The sequence below is a fragment of the Rhinolophus sinicus genome, chromosome 5, assembly GCF_057876585.1.
Source record: "Rhinolophus sinicus isolate RSI-liver-muscle chromosome 5, RSI-T2T, whole genome shotgun sequence".
In the NCBI taxonomy this organism is placed as follows: domain Eukaryota; kingdom Metazoa; phylum Chordata; class Mammalia; order Chiroptera; family Rhinolophidae; genus Rhinolophus; species Rhinolophus sinicus.
In genome coordinates this window covers 9,357,873-9,381,598 of record NC_142505.1, presented here as the reverse complement: position 1 = coordinate 9,381,598, position 23,726 = coordinate 9,357,873, and the positions used below count along the sequence as shown (strand labels likewise).

The 23,726-nt window shown below is 44.6% G+C and overlaps 1 protein-coding gene across 2 annotated transcripts in view; it reads left to right on the top strand.

The window, feature by feature from the left end:
• LARS2 (leucyl-tRNA synthetase 2, mitochondrial) overlaps positions 1–23,726 on the top strand; it is a 120,313-nt gene that overhangs the window by 11,905 nt on the left and 84,682 nt on the right. For both annotated transcript variants that reach the window (XM_019724060.3, XM_074312510.2), the window contains exons 4-5: positions 7,883–7,974; positions 10,237–10,297. In XM_019724060.3, the coding sequence (XP_019579619.3) occupies positions 7,883–7,974; positions 10,237–10,297 (153 nt within the window). The remainder of the gene's footprint in view (positions 1–7,882; positions 7,975–10,236; positions 10,298–23,726) is intronic.

Genomic DNA, 23,726 nt, shown 5'->3' with positions numbered 1-23,726 from the left:
TATTTTCTGAAAGCATTATATATTACTGGTATTATTTCTTCCTTTATTGTTTAATAGTGTTCACCAGTGATGGTACCTGGAAGTTTTAAAATGACAAATTATAATTCTTGAATGGAAATAGCACTATTCAGATCTTCTGTTTCTGCGTCTGTTGTAAGTTGTCTTTTTCTGTGAATTTGTCCAACCTACCTCAGATTCTGTTCTGGACTGCCTTCTCATTTTCTCTCTGTAGACTTTCCCTAGTTAGTCTCATCTATCCCCTTTACTTTAAATAGGATCATCTTTAAAATTATAAATATTTCCAACGACAAAGTACAGAGAACATTATGACAAATACCTAGACCTGCCATCCCAATATAATAGATATTACCATTTAATCACATTAACCTCAGCTTTTCCTTTTTTAATTGTTCAGATACAGTTGTGCCTCTGCACAATGGGATTTCAGTCCTCCAGTTCAAAGTAACCACTATCCGAAGTTAGTGGATATCCTGACCTTTGTGTTTTCATGCTTTTACTCTATATATTGTTTAAGGATACATACACATACTTACATGTAGTATTGTGTGTTTTTAATTTTATATGAAAGATATCTTAATATTCTACATATTTTTTCTCTCAGTATTTTGTTTCAAGGTTATCCTCTGTCTCTAGAGCTAGTTCATCCATGATAAGTGATGTGTAATTATGACAATATTTAATTATCCCTTTTTGCATTGATAGAGTTTTAGGTTGTTTCAAATGTTTGCTGCAGTGAACATCCTTGTACCTGACTCATTAGCCTGTGGGAGAAATGCCTTGCTGGGTCACAGAGTACATGCACCCTCATTATTATTACATCTTGTCGAATTGCTTTCTAAAGTGTCGGTGCCAATTTATACTCCTACCGGCAATGAGTGACATTTCTTACCACCCTGCATCCTTGACAACGCTTATTAGCACTAGACGTTTTCCTCTTTGCTAATTTGGTATATAGGAAATGGCATCTAATTGTGTTTTTAATTTACATTTTCTAGAGAAGGTGAGATATTTTCATATGTTTATTGTCTGTTTAAGTTTCCTCTTCTATGATTGGCTTGTTCTTCTATGATCTGCTTACTCTTCTCTGATTGGCTTGCCCTTCACTTATCTGCTTGCTCTTCTCTGATTGGCTTGCTCTTTGATTGGCTTGCTGTTCTCTGATTGGCTTGCTCTTCTCTGATCCACCTTGCTCTTTGATTGGCTTGTTCTTCTCTGATTGGCTTGCTCACGTTGTGTGCCAAGTTCCTCTCAGATTGTTTGTCTTTTTCATATTGCTCTATAGGAGTTCTTTATGTAGTCTGGGTTTTTGTTTCTTTGTTAGTTAAACGCAATGCAGATATCGTCTCCCAGTCCATGGTTTGTCCTTGCATTTTGTGAGCCCAGCCAGGCCACAGATTGTAACTTGAGTTTGAGAATGGGCGAGAATGATGATTTGGAAAGATCAGGATTGCGTTTATTTTGGTTTCCTCCTAAAAGAAGTAAGTTGTGCAAAGGAGAGAAATGAGACAAGAGTGTCAATGGGTCATAGGGCTTCCCTACGCTCTTGCTGTAGCATAGAGATGTGCCTGAAAGCCATGGTTGTCACAGTTTTCGGGGGAAAGCTAAAGTTTCCAACAGCTGAGCAGACCACGGACACACAAGTGCATTGAAGTCCTAAGCCCAAAGCAGAATGTGAAGCGATTGTGGAGGGCCGTGCCAGGCAGATAAATCTTCCAGCTTCCAATGGGACTCATGTGGACTTTATAAGTGGAGAGGTAGGTGGTTTGAGGATGATGAATTCATTGGGAATCAGGAGCGTTAGTCAGTCAGTGGTCTACCCGCCTCCCACCTCATAGATTTGTTGCAAGGTTCGTGCAAAATGATCAATGAGAAAACCCTTTAAAACTGTAATGTCATTTTCCAGTGTAACCCAATGAATAACAGCAATAATAAGGTAGTCCTGAGGTTTGGATATTTAAACGGGCTGCTTGAAGCCAGAGATAAATTATTCTCTCTCAGGAATCAGAAAAGGCTGTACTGCCAATCGGTTTCTTCATAAACTTGTACAATGTCTGATGACATATTTAAAGTTTAGTACCATATGGTGATCTTGTTGGTTTTCATATGTTGTATGCACAGATGGTTGGAAAGTAAAATTACCCACCTCCCACCTCGGCTGGTCTCCCCAGCACCTTCTGGGCCAGAAGTGAGGTGATTGAAGCATCAACATGCCCAGTCCCCCTCGCAGACTTGGGCTCATTTGTCTTGGGCAAAAAGCCGCTGGGCACTGCCCAAGGGGAGTTTCCTGCTTGGGCCTCTTTGCTGTTCCCTGCGGAGGAGGAAGGATATTGAGGCTGTGTGTCTGGCAGCTGCGTGATCATAATGACATTGCCTACGAATGTCAGGAAGCGAGGGCGCGTTCTTAGCCACTGGACAAGACTCTGCATCATGTCAGTTTTCGGTTTGCCAGCCAGTCAACAAGTGTGTGTACAGAGACCAGAGTGCATGGCATGGCATTTAGTTTTCAAATTTTCAAATCTCTGTAGCATCTGAAAGTAGAATGTGGGTTTTCAGAGCTAATGTTCTCAGACATAATTTGAGAGAGAGAATGAATTGCTGGTCCAGTGTCTTGATTGGAAACCGGCTGATTTATCTGCCTGTCATGTCCCTCCATGTTCCCAGAGGAGGGCTTCTGCTTTGGGTCTAGATGCTGTCACTTGGGTTTTTTTACTCTGAAATGTTTGCCTGAATTTGATCCCCAATCTGTAATAATGGTGCGTTATTACACTTGCTCAACAAAATTAAATGTTATGTTTCTCATTTCTTGCAAATAAACTGTAGAATCTACTCCAGAGAAACCATGGCGCGCTCCGAAAATAGTTTTTTGAGAAGCAGTTACTGTGGCTGCTGTCAATTAGAAGCTGAGTTGGTTTCAGATATAGTTTTGTTTTATGATGAAAGGGTGAGAAGCTGATCGTTCTTAGGAAATTGGGTGGTTCTCTCGTAGTAACCACGGTGCTACTTCTTTCTCCATTGGGAAGTCAGATACCAGCTGCCCCAGCTTTCTTCCCCTCTACGTCCAAAGTCTTCTTAACTACTCCATCTCAATTCCTGTGTTGGAAGAACTGTACCATACATTGCCTGTTTTTTTTTCCTTCCTAAAAAAAATTATTTTAAAATTGTACACAAAATTCCATATTCCCCCTTTAAAAAAATTAACAAAAACATGACACAGATAAGACTGCAGTCCCCTTCGACCACCCCCTTGGGCAGCAATCCCTGGTATTTTCCAGTGTATCCCTCCAGAGCCTTGTCTGTACATTGTCATATGCAGCTGTGCTATCCCCTGTATCCCTTCTCTTAGTCTGCTTGCCATCCATCCTGCTTGACAACCGTGATTCTGGAGGAGACATTTGTTTTTGTTAACTTTGGGTAAGACTATGAAATATTAAGAAACTTTTAAGATTTTTCTAACTTTATGTTCATAGACAGCTTGGGTTAAAACATCTTTTTGTGTGAATTTCATCTGACAACAAAATTAGAAATGAATAAGTACATTATGTGAATCCAGACAGGTTTTTTGTGGCTGTCTTCTGTACTGACTTTATTTAAAAGTAGGGATGGCTCCTAAGAGAACGTTAATAGGAGATGCATTGAACCGCACCATTTTGGCGGTTCCAGCTGAGAAGCCAAGTGGGGCTTAAGTTTTCCCTTCTCGTGGAACGGTTACGCAACAGATACGTTATTCTGCCAATGAAGCAGCCCAAGGAGAACTAAAGCGCAGCTGGAAGCTGCACTCCTGCGTTGTCTGTGGACGTATTGAAGAACTTTCAAGTAATCCAGCACATATCTCCCACATGGGATTTTGTTTTTTCTTTTAGGTCTTGAAAACTAAAAAGAAAAAACTGCAGCTTAATAGTGAATAGAAGGGAATGTTTTTCATCTATGGATTAAACAGTACTCAAGAGAAAGCTATATCCTAACGGGTGTTTGTTTGAGTTGGGATTCTTGGCTACCAAGGCACTAAAACCCAGCTCAGATCAACTTAAACAAAAAGGGAGGTTTTGTTTTTGTTTTTTCCGGATACTGATGTAATTTACAGAATCGCAGGCAGTGTTGTAGGAAGCGGGCCCACTAGGATGGGGACTGAGTCCTTGGAGCACGTCAGGACCCCCGTCTCTGTCCACCTCCCGTTTCTGCTGCTCTCCGTGTACCGGCTTTGTTTTCTCAGCCATCTCCACCAGGTGGAAAGCAGGGCCGCTTGGAGCCCTGGTCTCATATCCCTGTTTATTCTGACCAAGGAGAGAAGAGAGTGTGCCGTCGTCATCCTGGTCTCTGTTGCACACCCCTCACTGCACCCCACCTTCCGCTCCAGACAACAAACAGCGTGGAGAAGGATTCTGGCATGTACCCCACTCTGTAGCTAGGGACGGGTTTTGTGATTGACGGACCGCAGCAGGACGGTATGAAGTTGGAGGAGGAACAGTTGCCCAGAAGCAGGGAGGATGAGGATGCTGTTTGGAAGGATGGACACTTTGGGTCTGCCATATTTAGCAAGAGGAAAAGCAGCCTCAGGTCCAGAAGGTCAACCGGATTGGGTGAGGTCTGGTCAGGTTCCTGAAACTACATAGAAGAGACATACCCAGGAATGTTAGAAGCTTTTCAAAGGACATGTACACACACACATGCACACACGCTCTCTCTCTCTCTTACATATTTTGTACAGATATCCATGAAATGTGAAATGAAAAGAAAAGCAGGTCGTAAAATTGTATAATAGGTTCTATTTCCGTAAAAATAAGCCAGCAAGCTCTTACGTATGTGTGCATATGTTTGTGTATTTGTGTTTGAGTGAGGAGGAAAGTGAGGAAGGATGGCAAGGCTGGTGTGACTGGTTACACCAAGGACTCAAGAATGGGACCAGCAGCCAGGGGAGCGGGTCGCTGTGCCCGTATGTATCACGACTGTGTCATTTCACTTGTTAAAATAAGTTTGCCTTATGTTTACAATTTGAAAAACATCCAGTACTTAAAAACAGAGAGGAGCCTATTCAGACTGTCCTCAGGAGGGGTGTGGCTGTGGGGACTGAATGGGGATAGCTTGGGGGTCCTGTCATCTCAGGCTGGAAAGCCAGGGCCGTCCAGACTTCACAGGTTTCCAAGACTGGGAAGGCCAGCATAGGACATGGCAGAGCAGCCTCTTCTGAATACCAGAAGCTGGCGAGATCCACAGCTCTGTTTGTTCACCACGCTCATGTATATACATCCCTTCCAGAAAGCAGATCAGAGTGGGTCAGACCCACACAGAGTGGGTCAGATAATATGGCAAAATCTACCAGGCAGTGACCTTGCCCGGGGCAGACAGAGGTCAGCCCCTTCCTGCCCAGCACACAGCTGGCTGCCTTCTCACAGACTGTGTCTGGTCCAGGCAGCTATGGCAAGAACAGACAGCCTGCTTTCAAGTGAAGCACCTGATGTGAGCCATTCATTTTGCAGGAAAGAAGAACCGCTGGGCCCCTTTTATGGAAAAGAGGGCCAGGTAGCTGGCTGGCCCTTTGAGCCTCGTGGTCTGGTTGGTTTGGTTAAGAAATACCTGTGCTTCGCGCCAACCTGCCACAGACTTGTCATACATAACCCACTCTTAGGAGTGTACATGGGTGAGGACATGTGTGGGGTCAAGGTGTGTCTGTACCTGTTATCAGTCAGCCACCGTAATAAATGTGCCCAAAGACATGTGGGCTGAAATCTTGACAAAGGAACTGGGGATGTGGGACCTTGTGAGGCGCTGAAGACCAGGGAAGCAGATGAAGCAGCTGCCACAGCAGCCAGCAGTGACACTTCCGGGGCCTGTGGTGTGCTGAGCACGTGCTGGGTGCCCACAGGTATCGTGGCGTATAATTCTCAACAGTTTGAGGTGGCTGCTTTCAGTCACAATTGATGGTTGCTACTTGGAGTCAGTAATGTGCCTCCGGCCCCATGGCCAGTGAGTGGCAAGCTTGGGTTTGGGGCCTGTCCCCTCAAACCACACAGCCTCCTGAAGAGTGAGCCTTTGTTGGTGTTTCCTACTCACGAGCCTAAGGAGTTAGAGCAGCTCTGACTTTAGATACATAGTCTTCGTTCTTGAGGTGGAATTGTTCCATCAGACTGCTAAAACCCCAGAAATAATAGCGTGCGTAATGGAAGGATGGCGTTAAGGCAAGTGGCTCCTGCCCCTGAGTGGGGTGTGCCTGTTCTCTCACTGCTACCTGCTAAGAGGGACTAAGGAGAGGACAGATCTGGGAACGGGGACGGGAGGGTGAGTCCAGGCAGTTCGGGACACCGTGGTCGTAGGTAGGTAAGGACCTGAAGCAGAGATGGCCGTGGTGATACTTGTGTGTACCTTGCAGAGTCCTAGGCCAGGCAGGGAGATGGAAGAACACTCTGGGGCACAGTGGGGAAAAGCAAAAAGGAGATGGAAAAGCACATGTATAAACAGTATCCCGATTTTAAAAAATTGGATATAAATTTACCAACTTTAGCTGGTTATATACGACTGTAGGGCGTAATAGAAAACTACAGGTGAGTTTTAACTCTTTTTGGAATATTTTTCTCATTGTACCAGATTATTTATGGTGAATACGCATTACTTCAGTGATCAGGGGGAAAGTTATTTATAAAAGAAAACAAGACCTGTTTCTTTAGTGAAAACTGTCTCTTTCTGATACACATGGTGATGGATGAGGTGGTGCCAGCAAGTACCTCTGAGTTTTGTCATTATCCCAAGGAAATTTCTGTGCGTGATTACAAACCAGCCAACCAACCAACCATCCGACCAACCCAGCTCATGGCAGTGGACAGACCAGGGGCTTAATAGGAAGTAAGATGGTTGGTGGGAAAGAGCTGTTTTCTAGAAAAATTGGAGTCTATGGGTCATCCTCATGCACAGGTAAGCTTCAGAAATCTGCCTGGAAGAGAGATTTCTGGGCCTGGGTTTTCAAAGCAGGTGTCTTTCCTGACTGGATAGAGACCCTGGTCTTCCGATGCTGTCCCTCGGTGCCACAGCACGTGTTTCAAGCGGTTGTTCTCGTTCACGGCGTGTAAGTTAGGTTGACAGAACTTGCTATTGAAGCTGCCAGCTGAGCTGTAACTGGTTGTTCATTTGCAGAAATGAATGCCTTCCTTGCCTATCCTGGCTTAAGGTCATTGCTTCTGGTGTGACCTAGCGAGGCTGCTCACACATGCTGGGCCACAGTTGCTCAAACTATCAAATAAGGGGGTGGGGGTGGAAGATGTATCTCAAAAGCCTCTTTGAGCTCTAAGATCTTGGCATTCCCTGTTCTTTGGAGAGTGGAAATATAGGAAGTGATTTGAAGTGGCTGTTGCACACTTGAAAGGGGGCTAGTGCAACTGAGGAAGTGAATTTTTAATTTAAATTAATTTAAATTTATGTAACTACATGTGGCTGGTGGCTACCATACTGGCCCATGGGCCAGATTTGGCCCGGCCTGACTTTGACAGCACCGCTCCTTAATTGGAAAATATTAACATGAGGTGGGCATTTTGAACAATACGTTTTTATATATACATACTTTTGAAATTGAAAGAAACTTTTTATAATTTCAGAAGAACTGTTAAGGTTCATTACAGACAAGACAGATAAGAAGAAGAAAATAAAAAGTGTCATGAAAACACCTACTCAGAGATAACTGCTGTCGGTGCCTTGGTGTATAACCTTCTAAATTATGGCACAGAGAGCCAACTGGCTTTCAAAACCACATTTTGAAATCGTCCAGAAAGGGATAAGGCATGTTAGTAGGAGGAAATGCCTGTTTATGGCTCGGAAGAGAATACAGACGTACGTCTTAGCAGTCTGCTGTGCCTGATATTTCTTGTTTGGGTACTAGGTCATCAACCCCATGGGATGGGATGCATTTGGACTGCCTGCCGAAAATGCTGCGATTGAGAGGAATCTACATCCAGAAAGTTGGACTCGAAGGTATGTATTTATAGGCATGTTCAAACACCTCTACACAGAAACCTTAAATTTTTTTAAAAAATCTGTGCATGACTAATAGAAAACAAAGCAAACAGAACATGGTGGCCTGCCAAGTGATACACAGGTTATGTAAATATTGGTGTTTGTCTTTTACTAAGAAGTCACAGAGAGGGTTTTGGGTATTCGTTCATGTGTTCGTTTTGATGCTTTGTTATATACAAGTTACTCTGTCTTTGAGTATTTGCATTTGGAAGGAAAGAAGGAGAAGGTTGCATTTGTTAAATTTCTACAGTGCTTCTCATTTTCTTGACCATAGTTTGAGCTATATCCATATTCCACATTTGAATTTTCCCTGAAAATTCTGTTCATGTTTTCCTTTACAACTTCGAAGCAAGAGGGCTTGGGCATTTGATGTAGGACTATATGGCCAGTTTATTCTGGGCGTGGCTGTCTCCAAGGGCACGCTCCCGACCCCTCCTGTACCCAGGCTTCCGTGTCCCTGTGGGCTGGCAGTGCCCATCCCGCCCCCTCCTGATAGAGTCTTGAGGGCCTCATACCAGAACCCAGCAGAAGGTTCTGGGCCCACCCCGTAAACTTTCCTTCCCCACCCCACCCCTCTGAGACATAGAAGCACAGTTCCAGGGTCTGGCTCCTGTATCCTCACCTTCCTTTGCTTTATCTTGACCAAGGCTACAATGTAAAAGCATCCATGGCATCATTCAGTTCTCTAGGGGAAATGATCAAATAAAGTGGATCAAATAGGGCTCACGTTTGATGTCAGCTAGACCAGGGATTGGCAAAGGTATGGCCCATGGGCCAAATTTGGCCCTGCCTGGCCTTGTAAATAAAGTTTTATTGGAACATAGTCACACCCATGTGTTCGCATATTGTCCATGGCCGCTTTCATGCTACAGGGGCAGAGCTGAGTAGCTGTGACTGAGACCATATGGCTCACAAAGCTGAAAATATTAGCATCTGGCCCTTTACAGAAAAAGGCTGCCAACTCCTCTACTAGAGAGTAGCAGCTAAGAAGATGACCCCTGAATCAGGTCACCTAGGTGCAAATCCTGCCTTCTTGCTAGCTAATCACCTTGAGCAAGTTACTTAACATCTCTGTGCCTCAATTTACTTACCTATAAAAGAGGGACGGACAGTCATAGTTCCTACCTCATATGAATGGATAAAGATTAAGCACTGTCTTAGTCAGCTGCTAATAACAAATACCACAGTCTGGGTGGCTTATAAACAACAGAAATTTATTTCTCACAGTTCTGGAGGCTGGGAAGTCTAAGATCAGGGCACCTGCAGATTCGGTATCTGGTGAGGACTCGCTTCCTGGCTCATACAGTCATCTCGCTGTGTCCTCACACGGTGGAAAGGGCGACGGAGCTCTCTGGGGTCTCTTTTATAGGGGCCCTAATCCCATTCATGAGGGCTGTGTCCTTGTGACCTAATCACTTCCCAAAGGCCCCCACCTCCAAATACCATCTCATTGGGGGTTAGGTTTCAACATATGAATTTGGGGGAACACAGACATTTGGTCTATAGAAAGCCCTGGGAGAAAGCCACGCCCAGCATAAACTGGGCATATGTTTCTACCTCAAATGCCCAAGCCCTCTTGCTCCGAAGTTGTGAAGGCAAAAATGCTTAGCACAGGACCTGGAATAAAATAAGCCATTGTTAGCTAATCAAAGATCACCTAGAGAATTTTTTCATGGCTTTTCATATTTTCAGCTTGAATGGAAGGAGGATGCAGAGAAGTGAATGAGCCCTTTTTCTTTAACAAAAAGAAAAAAATGATGTATTTTCTTATCTCATTTTGTATTAAAGTTGATAAATTCACTTTTCTCCTCTTTCCCAAATATTGGACAGTTTTAGACTTCAGGTTTTGATTGTCAAAGCACTAAACCAGGTCTCTTTTGGATTCCCACAGTTTGACTGTTAAGGTTTTTCTCTTTGGTGGATTTTGAACTTGTAAATGCTTGGCCCAGATCTGTGCAGGATACAGACATGTGGGTGGTCCAGCAGAGCACAGAGTAAGGAGTCTGAATGGACAGAGGAAGGGCTCATCCCCAGGGCCAAAGACCATCATGGTTTCTACTAGGTTCTGTATCAGTCCAAAGAATAGATATCTTTTAATATGCAGACATTTTCGTTGATTCTTAGTGATTTATTTTCCAGTTTCCCTTCACATTCACATACATAGTTTGTTTCTGGCTCCTCACCCTCTAAAAACCAAACTTTCTTCCCTTTGTTCCACAGTAATATTAAATACATGAGGAAACAGCTAGATCGTCTGGGCCTGTGTTTCAGCTGGGATAGGGTAAGTCAGCCCTTTTTCCTGGAAGCTCTTTATTTTAATGAAGGTTCTGGCTGCACAGGACGTGGTTGCCCGGGGCGCTGCACACATCTAACGTCATGTGCACCATCTTTGGTTTGGGAGAAGAGAAGGGTGGGAGGCAGAAAGCAGGAGGAACAGGGTAGCGCTCAAGGAAGACGAAAGTGTCCCCAGGAGCTAATTTACCTACAAACAAGTAATTTTCTGTGGGATTAAGCTGAGAGTGTTAACTTTAACTTCGCAGTTGGCTCTGATTTATGTGTGGCAAAAGCTTTGCCCAAGGATTCCTGCTGTTCTCAGCAATAGTTTAAAAACATGACGGGACTCTATTTAGAAGTGATGAACTATCAACCCATCTGGTCCTCTTAGGTGATTGGGTGTTAAGTCAACTGACCATTTATTCACCTTTAGTTCCAAGCTCGGAATTGAGGCTCATAAGAACCCATAGCGATTCTGTCACAAAAATCCTTTCAAACTGTATTCACTGGAGAATTCCAGACTTGGGAGGAGTGCACTGAAGACCGCCTGGGTGTCAGAGACAGTCACATAAGTGTGGCTGAGCGCTTCAACGCTCTGGCCAAGGCTCACCCCTTAGACATTGATGGGTGGTCTGTTGGGTGAAATGGGCTCCTGCTTGGCCTCTCTATGAAGGACGCTTCCAATGTCGTGATTTGTCTTAGCATCCCATTTATTCTGCAAAATGATTGGGGTTTTCATTGCGGGGCCTGTCAAGTTCAAGTTCACATCATTTTATTCAGAAGAAGCACCTGGAACACACTCCAGTCAGATCTTGTTCTTTTCCTTCCCAACAATTTCTTAAATGATTGAGATTTGATGAGCACAGTGAAAAAGCGAAAGTCGAACACATTTAAGCAATCCCTGATTCTTTTGTTTTTTGGTAGCTTCTTTAGATGAGGTCATGGGCCGAATCAAGTTCTCATTGCACCACTGATGCCATTTTTACCACTTACTTGCAAGCTCACCAGTGTTTCATTTGGTGGAGGTGTGAAAAAGTCCTGTCCCCTGGGTCAAGTTACCCTGAAGTGCCAGTAGACAATCACTAATAAGAGAATTGAGTCATGCCCGGAGCATTCCAGAGATGAAATTGCAGCTTCTTTAAGGAGAAAAGTGGACTTGTTAACCCCCAAGGATGATAACTAGCCTAGCCCTGCACAGGAACAAAAACCAAAATGGTTCAAAAATTAATGGATACTTGTCCTGATTATCCTAGAAGATTAGAAAATACAGAAAAGTATAAGGAAGAACACAAGTCAGGGCACCAAATTTGAAATCCTGGCATGGTTCCTTGCAGTCTTTTATTCTGGAATTATAAACATTTACGTAATTTACTTTTGTAAAATTGAATTCGTAATGTTTTTTTTTGTTTTTTTTTTTTACCTACTATTGATGAACATTTTCCCATTTTATCAAATGTCCTTTGCAAAAGTGACTTTCTGTAGCTTTAATTTCACCTGGTACTTAGTAACCACTGCTGACCCACAGCTGTGGGTCTCTCCTGGGACAGTTTTATAGGCTTGCTCGAGAACACTGCCTATCGGTCGGTGGGCTGTTCACTGTCCTCCATTTTAATCATCTTCTCACGACTTTGATCTTTTTCTTTGAAAGAACGTCTCATGTTTGTTTTCCACATCACTGATTCAGTTTCAATAGAATCAATGTTGCTTCGTATAGTTTCTAATGCAAATATTAATTTTGCTGTTGTATTTTTAGATTTGTTATTCTTTTTCCTTATCTCACTCAGTGCCCATTTTCTTTCTCACGCCTCTTGGCCAGGTGCTTCTTTTCCTACTTATTTTGTTATCTCATCTTCACAGACCATATACGGTCAGAAATTTTCTAGAGAATACAAGGAGATGCTCTTGAAAGTTATTTTTGCTTCCTGTTAATAAATCATTTTCACCAGTTTGGAATGCTGTGTTCTCCTTGTTTGTTTCAGAATCTCTTCGTAGACACCTTGTGGATTTTTTTCCCCTTTTCCTTAGTGGACTGACTAGTCTAGAGATCCATCAGCCTGAGAGGCGGGGAGGGGAAGCTCGGTCACTGTCTCTGCCTCGTTTATTTCTGTCTGGGTTTGGGGAATCCACTGCTCCTGGTGCATCGTTCTCTTTGGTCTGATCAAGCACGTGAGTTGTGGCATCAGATACCCCTGACTGACTGCTTGAGTGCTGCTGAGCCACCGCAGCCAGGAGTGTCCCGTTTATGGACTGTCCATCTGCCCCATAGCCCACTGTCCCCTCTGGGCCTTGCCATTTGGAGTAAAGGGTGCTAGAGCCCTGGTTCTCAACCTTTTCTGAAAAGGGGGAGATGCTATTTGGCTTTTTCTTCAATCTGGTCCCATCTGCCAAAATTCCTTGGCTTGTTTGGCATGTTGATGGCACCTTGTGTTGTTGCCAGCACTGGTGCAGTCCCCTTGACCCCCATCTTTAAATTCTGTTGGTCATTTTAATGAGAGAAATGGAAACAAGTTTAGATGTGTGTGTTCTTGGTGCCCTCCTGCCCAGAATTACACAAGTGCTTTTTGGTTAAACCCTTACAATCTGGTCATAGGGAACAGCAAAGTGAGGAGGTAGAGGACTGGTTTATTTAATTGACGAGGCAAATCTGTGCCCTTTGCAAGGTAACATTCCTAAAGTCTCTGAAAAACCAGATAATTCAACAGATGGCTAGCTGATAATTAGCAGAATGTTTTAAAAATAAGATGGCTCAGAAGTGCTATCTTCTTCCTCCAGATGGAGAAAGCCCATGTTAGAACCTGGGTCACAGCCTCATTCTGCCTGCCTTTCCCTGAGTGGGAATCCCTGTCGGAATGGCCTAGCCCTGGAGTTGCATTCGCCTCTCTCTTTCATAAAAGGCTTAATTCTCTAGATTAAAAAAAAAATAAAAAATCTACATTTCTGGAATTAATGCGTTTGTGGTGAGCCAGAACGATTTTCAAAGGATGACTTTTAGCGTACGCTGTTTCACTCTTTTAGATGTTATTCTCCAAACAGTCTGTATCATATTGAGGAAAGGGAAGGTAAGAAACTGAAAGCTGAGTTTGAATAGCTGAAGTTCTACTGAGCTGTGGTCATCTTAGGACAGTGGAAGGGGCACCTCAGAACCAGGCGCTATCAGAATTGTTACCGGGACAGGCTTTTGGTGCCATCAATGCCGCCCAGCCTGCATGAGGCAGGGAGGCCATTGAGGCATTCGTGCCTTCCCCACCATCTGCACAGATCTCTGTGCTTCTGTTTCTCTCACTTTCTCTCCATCTTTCTTCCCTTTCACCGTCCTCGTTCCATTCCCTGTTCTCTCTCGTCCCTTTTGTTTGACCCACCTGTGTTCTGTTTCCTCTCCTTCTTCCCGTCGTCTTTCTCTCCTGCCTCTTTAAAAAAAAAAATAAAAAAAAAAAAATACTGTATTATGGACATTTTCCAGTTTATACCAAAAAAGTAAGTGTAATATGAGGAACCCCCAAACACTCATCCTCCAGCTTCAACAGTTGCTATTACGTGGCCACTCATATTTGATCTAAACTCCTCCATGCTGAGTTATTTGCAGCAAGCCCCAGACACTGTACAACGTCATCTGTAAAGAGTTCAGTATTTATAGCAAAAGGTGAAGGCTTACTTTTCCCTCTCTCCCTCCTTCCCTCCCTCCCCTCCTCTTTCCTTCCTTCTTCAGTCACAATTCCATTACGATACCTAAAACAATTACCGATAATACTGTAACATCATGGCATTGCAGTCATTTTGCGAATTTCCCGGGTTGTCTTGTAATTCTGTACCCCATGGGTTGGTTTGCCTGCATGTCTGCAGGCCTTTGTCGAGCCTTTTTTCCCCAACTTCCATATCGTTATGGCTTGGGAGCAGTACTCTTTTCATCCAAAACACACAAGGTCTTTGGACCATACCTTCATGATTTATTTTCATGATTTGTGTGATTTTCATGATTTGTATGATTACAAGAGTGAAAATTATTATTGCTTCAAGACTCTTACCTATCTTGGCATTTTATTTACATAGAAGACTAGATGTTTGGTAGGAAGGATTAAACACAAGAAATAAGGACGGCTCCAGGATAACAGAAATATATATTTTTAACTTTTTTCTTTTCTTTTTACTTTAAGAGAATTCAAAGAATAGCTTAAGACAAAAAGAACTTGGGGGCCAGTGAGTGCCTGAAAACATGGGAAGATTCCCATTGTGCGAGCTGGGAGCAGTGGTTTCCTTGGCAACGTGTAACAGGCACCCAAGTGTTTGACTCTGCGAGGCCTCTTTCAAGTGCCTACAGAGGTGAAGCAGTTTGTCTGGCAAATCTCCGGCTCTGGATTACTTGTCCCTCAGAGTCAGAAATTTAACCGCATTCCAGAGGTCTTCCTCTGGTTAGGAGGAAAAAGGCGTAAAACGCCCTTGTTTTAGCTGAACTGAATTGGCAGCTCACGTTTTAGAGCTGACCTATTCACAGGAAGGTAGGTGCTGGTGCCTAAGGGTTAGTGTTCAGAGCTGCAGTCCCCTTGAGGTTGGGGACCACATCTCATCACACATACATCGCACACGTTCAGCTGACCTCATGCAGAGCGGTGCCAGCTCAGTACTTAACAGCCTAAAACATGCGAGAAAGTGTTCTGCTGCCAGGAGAGCGTTCTTGGCCTCATCAGCCCCAGCTAAAGAAGGAGGTCTCTTGGGGCTTCTCGGGAAAGGAGGCAATTTGAGCAAGCAGTTTGTTTTATCTGCAGTCCACACCGGTGGGCATGAGTCCAGCTGTGTCATCCCTGCTAAGGATGTGCATGCGGCTGATGGGACCAGACTGTCCCGATTTGATGCTTTTGAGGTGCTTTTAGGAGATGGGCTCTTAGACGCTCACCTCAGAGGTCTGGGTGTGGATAGTAGGTCTTGCCATTCAGACGTGCTGGGCAGGATGTGTTGCACCTCTGAGCCTCAGCTTCTCTCCAGGGAAGTGCTTCCTTCCTGTGGTTGTTAAAGAGATTAGATCATTCTTTCAATGCCTTGGAAAAGAAGAGCATAGGGTAAGGGGGGTGGGGGTGGGAGATGAGGGTAAGGGGGATCAAATATATGGCGATGGAAGGAGAACTGCCCCTGGGTGGTGAACACACAATGGGATTTATAGATGATGTAATACAGAATTGTACACCTGAAGTCTATATAATTTCACTAACAATTGTCACCCCAATAAATTAAAAAAAAAGAAAAGAAGAGCACAAGCTCTCTCTCCACGGCTGACGCAGGCTTCCAGGTCTGCGTCGTGTATCAGCGCGCACGGCCTTTGATCAGTAGAATGGGTGGGTGCCTGTCGTTGTGTGGGTACAGGGGGCTTTAAACGTGTTGGGGAGCGATACCTGCACGGTCTGGAAGGTGTTGTTGTTACTGCATGAGAAATAACAAGGATGAATTAAGGGCATGCTTACACCAGGGGTTCTGAAACCTTGGCGAGCATTCCAGTCACTGGAGGACTTGTTGAACAAAGCGCAGGTTTCTGGGTCCCACCCCCAGAGTTTGGGATTCAGCAGGTCTGTGATTTTGTTTTTCTCTCTGGAAAAAGAGGATCTTAGGCATGAGCGTGCTCCCAAGCCTTATTAGCTAGGAATCAACATACAGGCCTACCATCCATTCTTTCTGACATAAGGGAGAGCATAAATAAATAATAACAACAATTTTTTAAAAAAACAGGCAATGTTTTTGCAAGCGCAGAATTATTTTTGACTGCTTTCACTGTGAAATATTAGACATGTATAGACCAAAACATACAACATGTATGTATAGCTTCATACATTATTGCAATGCATGGCCACCACCTGGATTAAGAAATAACACTTTGCCAGCACCCGGGAGCTCTCTGTGTGTGTGTCTGTTTCCAGTCGCAGCTCCGTCTCTCTCCACCACAGGAAATTGCTGTTCTGACATTTATGACCATCACCGCCTTGTTTCCTATATTCTCGTAGTCTTACCATTTACAGAAGTTTTTTAAAGTTACAGAAATAGACTCACATAGTATGTCTTCTTCTGTATCTCGCTTTTTTAACTCAACATTTTTTTCTCCAATATAGTTTTTTTTCAAACATTCGGAAAAGTTCAGAGAACAGTAAAATCAACACTCGTTTGCCTTCCACCTAGATTCAACAATTGTTGACATTTTGCCGTATTTGATCATAACTTGAAGACATGAGGGCCCTGGGCCTATAAGTATTTTGGCATTCCTCTCTGAAGACTCAAGAGGAGCTTCTTCATAACCACAATGCCACTTTGACAACTAAGAAAATTCACTGTAATTTCATAGTATTATCTGATATCCAATCTGCATGTGAATTTCCCAGTTATTCCAAGAAGGGCTTTTATAGCTATTTTTTTTTATCCTAGACAAGTCTCCTGTATTAATTTTCTGTTGACAAATTACCACAAACTTAGCATCTTAAAGCAACACAAACGTATTATCTCACAGTGTCAGTTGGCCAGAATTTGGGTGGGCTTCCTGGGGTCCTCTGCTTAGGGTCTCACAAGGCCAGAATGAAGGTGTTGGCAGAGCTGTGTTCCTTACTAGATGCTTTAGGGAAGAGTCTGCTCCCTTCCTCATCCAGGGTGTTGGCTGAATTCAGATCCTTGGTGGCTGTAGGACTAGGGCCTCCCTTTGCTGGCTGTCAGCCAGGAACAGGCTCTGATTCTCACAGCTGCCCCCATTCCTTCTATCTTGCCATGTGGTTCCCACTAGTAACAGTGGTCCAGTCCTTCTCATGCTTCAAATCCCTCTGACTCCCCCTTCTGTGTCTCTCTGACTGCAGCCAAAGATCCCTGCCTTTACCTGCCCATTTGATTACACTGGGCTCACCCGGATGATTGAGGATAATCTCCTTATTTTAATTATGCCTGCAAAATGCTTTTAGCCACTTAACTAACATACAAGGATTCACTGGTTCCAGGGATTAGGATGTGGACATCTTTGTGAGAGGTCATTCTTCCTACCACATTCCCCTACCTTTTTAGTTTTTAATGATTATTATGGACTGAATGTCTGTGCCCACCCCTCCATTCCTGTGTCGAAGCTCTAACCCCCAACATGAAAGTGTTTGGAGATGGATCTTTGGGAGATAATTAGGGTTAGATGAGGCCATAAGGGTGGGGCCCCTCCTGAAAAGATTAGTGCCCTTATAAGAAGAAATGCCAGAGAGCTTGCTGTCCCTTTCTGCGTGCTCCCAAAGAAGAGGTCATGTGAGGACACTGAGATGGCAGTCGCCTGCGAGCCAGGAAGGGAGCTCTCACCAGAACCCAACCTGCTGGCACCCTGATCTCAGACATCAGCCTCCAGAACTATGGGAAAATAAATTTCTCTTGTCGGAGCCATCCAGTCGCTGGTATTTTGTTACGGCAGGCTGAGCAGGCTCATACAACGGTTTTGACTTTTGAAGATTTTAGTGCAGTGGTTTTGTACAATGTCTCACGGTTTGGATTTGTCTGATTGGTTCTTCAGGTATCAGTTGCAGTTACTATGGCTACCTAACACATCACACCAAAATGTGGTGGCTGAGAACAGCACCAACAGTCATTTTGCCCATGTTTCTGCAGTCTGGGCAGAGTTTGGCAAGGATAGCTCGTCTCTGTGCCATTCAGCGTGATCGGGGGCAGATCGGAGGCGAGGGTGGGAGCCGTCTGAAGGGCCTGCTCACTCACATGTCTCGTAGCTGGGGCTGGAGCAACTGGGGCTCGTGTGTGTGTGTGTGTGTGTGTGTGTGTGTGTGTGTATATATATATATACACACACACATATATGTATACACACACGGTCGGACAATTAAGTTCACGACCTCATCCTAGAAAAAGTGCTCCATACTTCATTGCTGAATATCACTACAGTCACCTTCCAAGTGCTCCCCTTGGGAAGCTATGTGCTGATGCCAGCGTCTAGCCCACCTTCAAAGCCATTTGGAACTCTTTTTCTGGAATGGCCATCAGAGCTGTCATTGTATTACCCTTGTTGTCCTGAATGTCATCAAAATGTCTTCCTTTCAATATTTCCTTTATCTTCGGGTAAAGAAAGAAGTCATTGGGGGCCAGATAAGGTGAGGAGGGAGGGTGTTCCAATACAGTTATTTGTTTACTGGCTAAAAACTCCCTCACAGACAGTGCCCTGTGAGCTGGTGCATTGTCATGATACAAGAGCCATGAATTGTTGGCGAAAAGTTCAAGTGGTCTAACTTTTTCACGCAGCCTTTTCAGCACTTCCAGATAGTAAACTTGGTTAACTGTCCAGTTGGTATAAATTCGTAATGAATAATCCCTCTGATGAAAAAAGGTTAGCAACATCGTTGCAACAAGTTCGCAAACTTAATTGTCAGACCTCGTGTGTGTGTGTGTGTGTGTGTGTGTGTGTGTGTGTGTGTGTACATATACACACATATAATGTCCAGGTTTTTTAGTTGTACTTAGTGGAAAGAATAGGTAAAGGTACATTTATCTATTCCATCTTCCCAGAAGAAGATGGCATATATAGTTTTTAAAATCCTTCCCCGTCCTGTGAGATTCTGATCTGGGCTTCACTGTCTCTAGCCCTTCCTTTAACAATCATTGGACTGAAAGATCTCCAAAATAATTTTCTATACTTTTTCGTAAGCCTGTATTTTAGGTTTTGGTCTGTGTCACATGTGAAATCTTTGAAGCTGTGACAGGTTTCTACTACTCATTGCTTATGGGGCTGGCAGGCAGCAGAACAGCTCCGTTTGGGCACTGCTGTCACTGTTTTGCATCAATGCAATTAATGAATTGATATTTGCTCTTCCTCTGGATCCATGCCCATGTCTAACCAAGAGCTTTCATGTGACTCAGGAAACCCAGACAACTCACATCTCAAAAAATATCTTTCAGATGACTCTGTCCCGTTGATCCTGAAAATTTCAAGTACCTTGCAGATAAAATTAATGGTTTTTTTCCTTCCAGAAAAATGCAACAATCGTGGAGGGCTGGTTTGGCTTGGATAGTTGAAATACTGGCATCTGTTCAAGCAGACCGATACCAAATTGTCATTCAAACCCATTAGTCTCATCTGTAGTTTAATGGAGGGTTTTCTGTTCCCCACTGTCTAGTTACAAAAGCTGTCTGTATTGTTCAAGACTGCCTTCGTGAAATTCTTGTCAGCTTGCAGAAGACAATTACCAGGAAATTAAGCAAATTGTTGCTTCTCGCCCAATTGTGGATAGTTCTCAGAATCTTGTTAGTTCGTAGCAGGAGACAGCTTTTAGATTTACCATAAAAACAACAGTGCTCCACAAATAATGATCAAGAAAATAGCAAAAAGCGGAGCTTACTGAGCCGGCTGATTTCAGTTCAGGAAGACAGTGAGTTGTCTGTAAAGCTGCAAAGACTGTGACTCCCCTTCTATTAATGCTCTTCCTCTAAATTGGCTTCAAGAGCATGTAGAACATGAACCTTTCAAGTCACTTGAAACTTGAGCTGTAGCCTTGGATTTGAAAAACAAGACCTTTAAGAACAAAATGCATGTTCTGTAAAAGTACGGTGTATATAACATTGGTCATTTTCAGTTTTCATTAAATGCTTATTTTCCGTCTAAAGTTAGTCCTGAGGTGAAGGAAGGTAATTATCTAAAAATGAATTCTTAGACATAAATGTTAGGTTCGTGATTAATTAGTTACCCTGTTTAACACCTGTTTCTTCAACTTCATAAAGGAAGAGAACAGGGAAGAAAAAGGAGACCAGAGGTAGAAGGTTGGCATAGATGGAATTTAACAGATGGTTGAAGGAAGAGAGGTGAGACATTGAGGCCCAGAGGAAGTGGCCAGTGAGGCTGAGGAAGCCTGGGCAGTGGGAGTCGTGAGGAATGACAGCTCAGGAAGGAGCAAGAGGTGGCCATGTGGTCAGGACGGGACCCCTGGCTGGGCCTCTAGATGACGAAGGGTTAACTGGCCTATGAAAAGGCCTTCATCTTCTCAGTCAAGGAGGAGAGGTCATCTTTGTGCCACCGAACCCAGTGCTGATATGTTGTTGGTCCTCAGTAAGTGTCTGTGGAATAATTCAATGACTGAATGAATAAACAGAACCTTGAGTTGGGTGAAAAATCCATTCTTTCTGTTCTCGATGCCCTCCCCACCCCCATTTTCTCTCTATCGCACTAGCTGATTGGTGAGTCTCTTAGAATAAGGAGGGGTTGCAGACCCTTAGTGAATGTTTTCTCATCGGTGGAGGAAATGGGAGAAACAATATTCTGAACCAGCCTTCTACCCGGGAGTTCAGAGACTGATCTCAGCTTCAAAAATATGTCTCCTTTTGGGACAGTCATCATTTGTTTTTGGTGTGGAAGTTGCTGATGGAGATAAACTGATTCTTATGCCTTTGGGGATTTGGAGGTTCTGCACACAGGTTTCTTAAAGCACTTGGTGCGGCATGAATTGGGGCAGCATTTTCTCATGTGAACCCACCCATATGTGGCAACATGTAGTATTAATAAACTAGAGTGTGGTTCCAAGAACTTTCTTAGGAAGCCTGTTATAGTTAAGAAAATTAGCAAGGGTTCTGTCTCAAGGCTTCCTTTTGTTTTTAAATATAGTGATACTTGACCACTGAACTTTTTTTTTTTTTTTTTTTTTTTGGGCCAGGATGATGCAAAACTTTTATAAAGTAACTACTTGACCTACCTCTGTATACTTTTTTTCCTACAAATTTTAGTTGTTTACTTTTTTCTTTTTTTAAATTTTTTTTAATTTTATTAGTTTTAGGTGCATAAGACAAAGCAATATTTAGACGTTTATCATTTATATCCCTCACACTGTGTGAACCCCCCTCCCCCATCCACTGTCCCTCTGACATTGCACAGAGCCATTACATTTCCACTGTCTCTATTCCTAATGCTGTACTCGCTTCCTGTAACCATATACATATATATATATATATATATATATATATTTATAGTTGGTGTCGTGCGGGAGACCCTGCTCGCTGCGCCATTTGTCATGCGGGAGACCCTGCTCGCTGCGCCATTTGTCGTGCAGGGAGGCCTGCGGGGTCTCTGCTCCCGCTCCCCATACAAGAACGCAGGATATGGTGAGGCCAAAAAGGAACACCCACGGAGCCATAGGCAGGGGAGTCATACCACTATATTCTCTCTGGCGGCACTATACTCTCACTGGAGGCTGGATCCACACTGTCCGCAAACCGCCATCCACGCTTGCCAGCCCAGCCGCCATCTTCTTGCTAGCCCCATTCTTCTCCTCTCTTCTCTTCTCCTCCGTAGCCACAGCAGTTATATTAGTGGCCAATGGCTCACTGGTTACAGCTGACAGCAAACTAGCCACAGCTGATGGCCATCCAATCACAGCTGATGGCCATCTACTACCCGAGTGAGCACCTTTCCATGTGAGGGCGAGAGCCTGGAAACTGCTCTCCTGGCTCTGTCCCCACACTGGACCAGATACTGCTGGGAAGACAAGCTACCCCTGTTCAGATCCCTTCATCCTCACAAGTCACAGCATCCCGGTTCTCTGATGAGTAAAGTGAGGCCCAGAGAGAGGAGTCACTTGCAGGGTTACCAGCGAGTCCACAGCAGAGCCATGCTCAGGCCCCCGTCTTGGGCCTGCTGGTCCTCTGCCCCTTTGATCCGCTGCCCTTTCCAGCCCTCAGGATCTGAGAGCTTGTTTGGGAAGGTGAAGAAAACTTGAGGACTTAAATAATAGGGCCAAAAAGTGTGTCCTGAATTCACTTGGCATGTCAGACTCAGTCGGGTGGGAGCGTGGAGTACCAGCCTCCCTGTCATTCCCCTGCAGCCTGGACGGCAGCCTGATTCCAGCCCGTCCTGTGAGCAAGGGAGCCTGCTGCTGCTGGGTCCCCGCTGGGCTCCTGGCGTTAGCATTCTCCTCTCACCTGTGTGCTAAGCACCTGCCAAGTACATTACATGCATTTTCTCATGCAATCCTGTATCCGTCCCAGGATTTGGTCCAGTTATTGGCCCCTTTTACAAATGTGTTAGTTATCTATTGCTATATAAAGAATTGTTCCAAAACTTAGTAGGTTAAAACAATGAGCATTTATTGTTTCACAGTTTCTATGGGAAAGGAATCCAGCTGTGGCTTAGTAGGGTCCCTCATAAGGCCGCCATCAAGACAAGGCTGAGATCTCATCTGAACTCCCGACTTGGGTATAATTTGCTTCCAAGTTCACTCGTGTGGATTTTAGCTGCTGGACAGAGGGCTAGTTCCTTGCTGACTGTTGGCCAGGGCCTTCCTCAGTTCCTTGCCACATGGGCCTCTCCATAGGGCAGCTCAGAGCGTGGCAACTGGCTTTAATCAGAGCAAGAGAGAGGAAGAAAGAGGCAGAGGAGGCCTAGACAGAAACCACGGTCCCTTCATAACCTCATCTTGGAAGTGGCCTCCCCTCACTTGCTATGTTCTGTTTGTCAGGAGCCAGTGTCTGGGCCCAGCCCACACTTGAAGGAAGGGCATTTCACAGGGGCATGGCTATCGGGCGGCAAAAATCACCGAGGGTCATGCTGGAGGCTGCCCGCTCCACTAATGAGGAAATGCGGCACAGATCTGGGGAAGTCACTTGCCTGGTATCACACAGCCCCGAGGTAGGGTCTGAGCCCTCACGTCCTGCCTCTGGGACCCCATCTTCCCCCGCCCCTACCTGACTCCTGCTTAGTACTTACAGACACAGGTGTCCACCTGGCCCCTTTTCACTCTTATAACAGCAACTAGGAAGGTGGGCAGGCCAGCCCCGGCCTCTTACCTGGGGACTGGGGACAGTGACCCCTCTTCCCCCCATTATATTCCCTGTGGTTCTGCATTTAGGCCACATCCTCTGTTTTAGAGCCTGGCTCATCCACACTGGTTCTGTGGTCACATGCTAAGGTTGTCAGGGGCCTTGGAGGCGGCCATGTGGATGCCCCTCCGTCGTCACCCCAGGACAGTTGTCTGTAGCACGTCATCTCTAGTTCCTTAAACTCCACTGTGGGGTCTCAAGGTGCATATTCCAAGTGTATTGGAAGTCGTCTCACCAGGCCAAGGATCGCTCCACGATAGACTCAGCTCTTCTTCCTTTGAATCTAAACTGTTGTAAGACCTGGAAAACTCTAGGCTAATTCCCAGAGGAATACATAGTCACTGTACAAAGTCAGTGAGGTTCAGAAACCTGTTTATAATTTTTCAAAAAGTCACCCACAGTCAGTGTCATCCTGAGGCAACCCGGTGTGTGTTTCAACGTTGGCACCCCCCCACCCTTCACCAACATTCTAGGTTCTGTGAAGAAGTCATTACGTTCTGTGACAATCCAGGGGCAGGGCAGGACCCCGTCTCATGCAGTACCTGAGAGGAGGTGTATTTGGGAGGAAGCTCGTTGCAGTGGTTTCCAACCCTGGCTGCACGGGAAAGGTCTGGGCGCCAGGAACTTCAGAAGCTCCG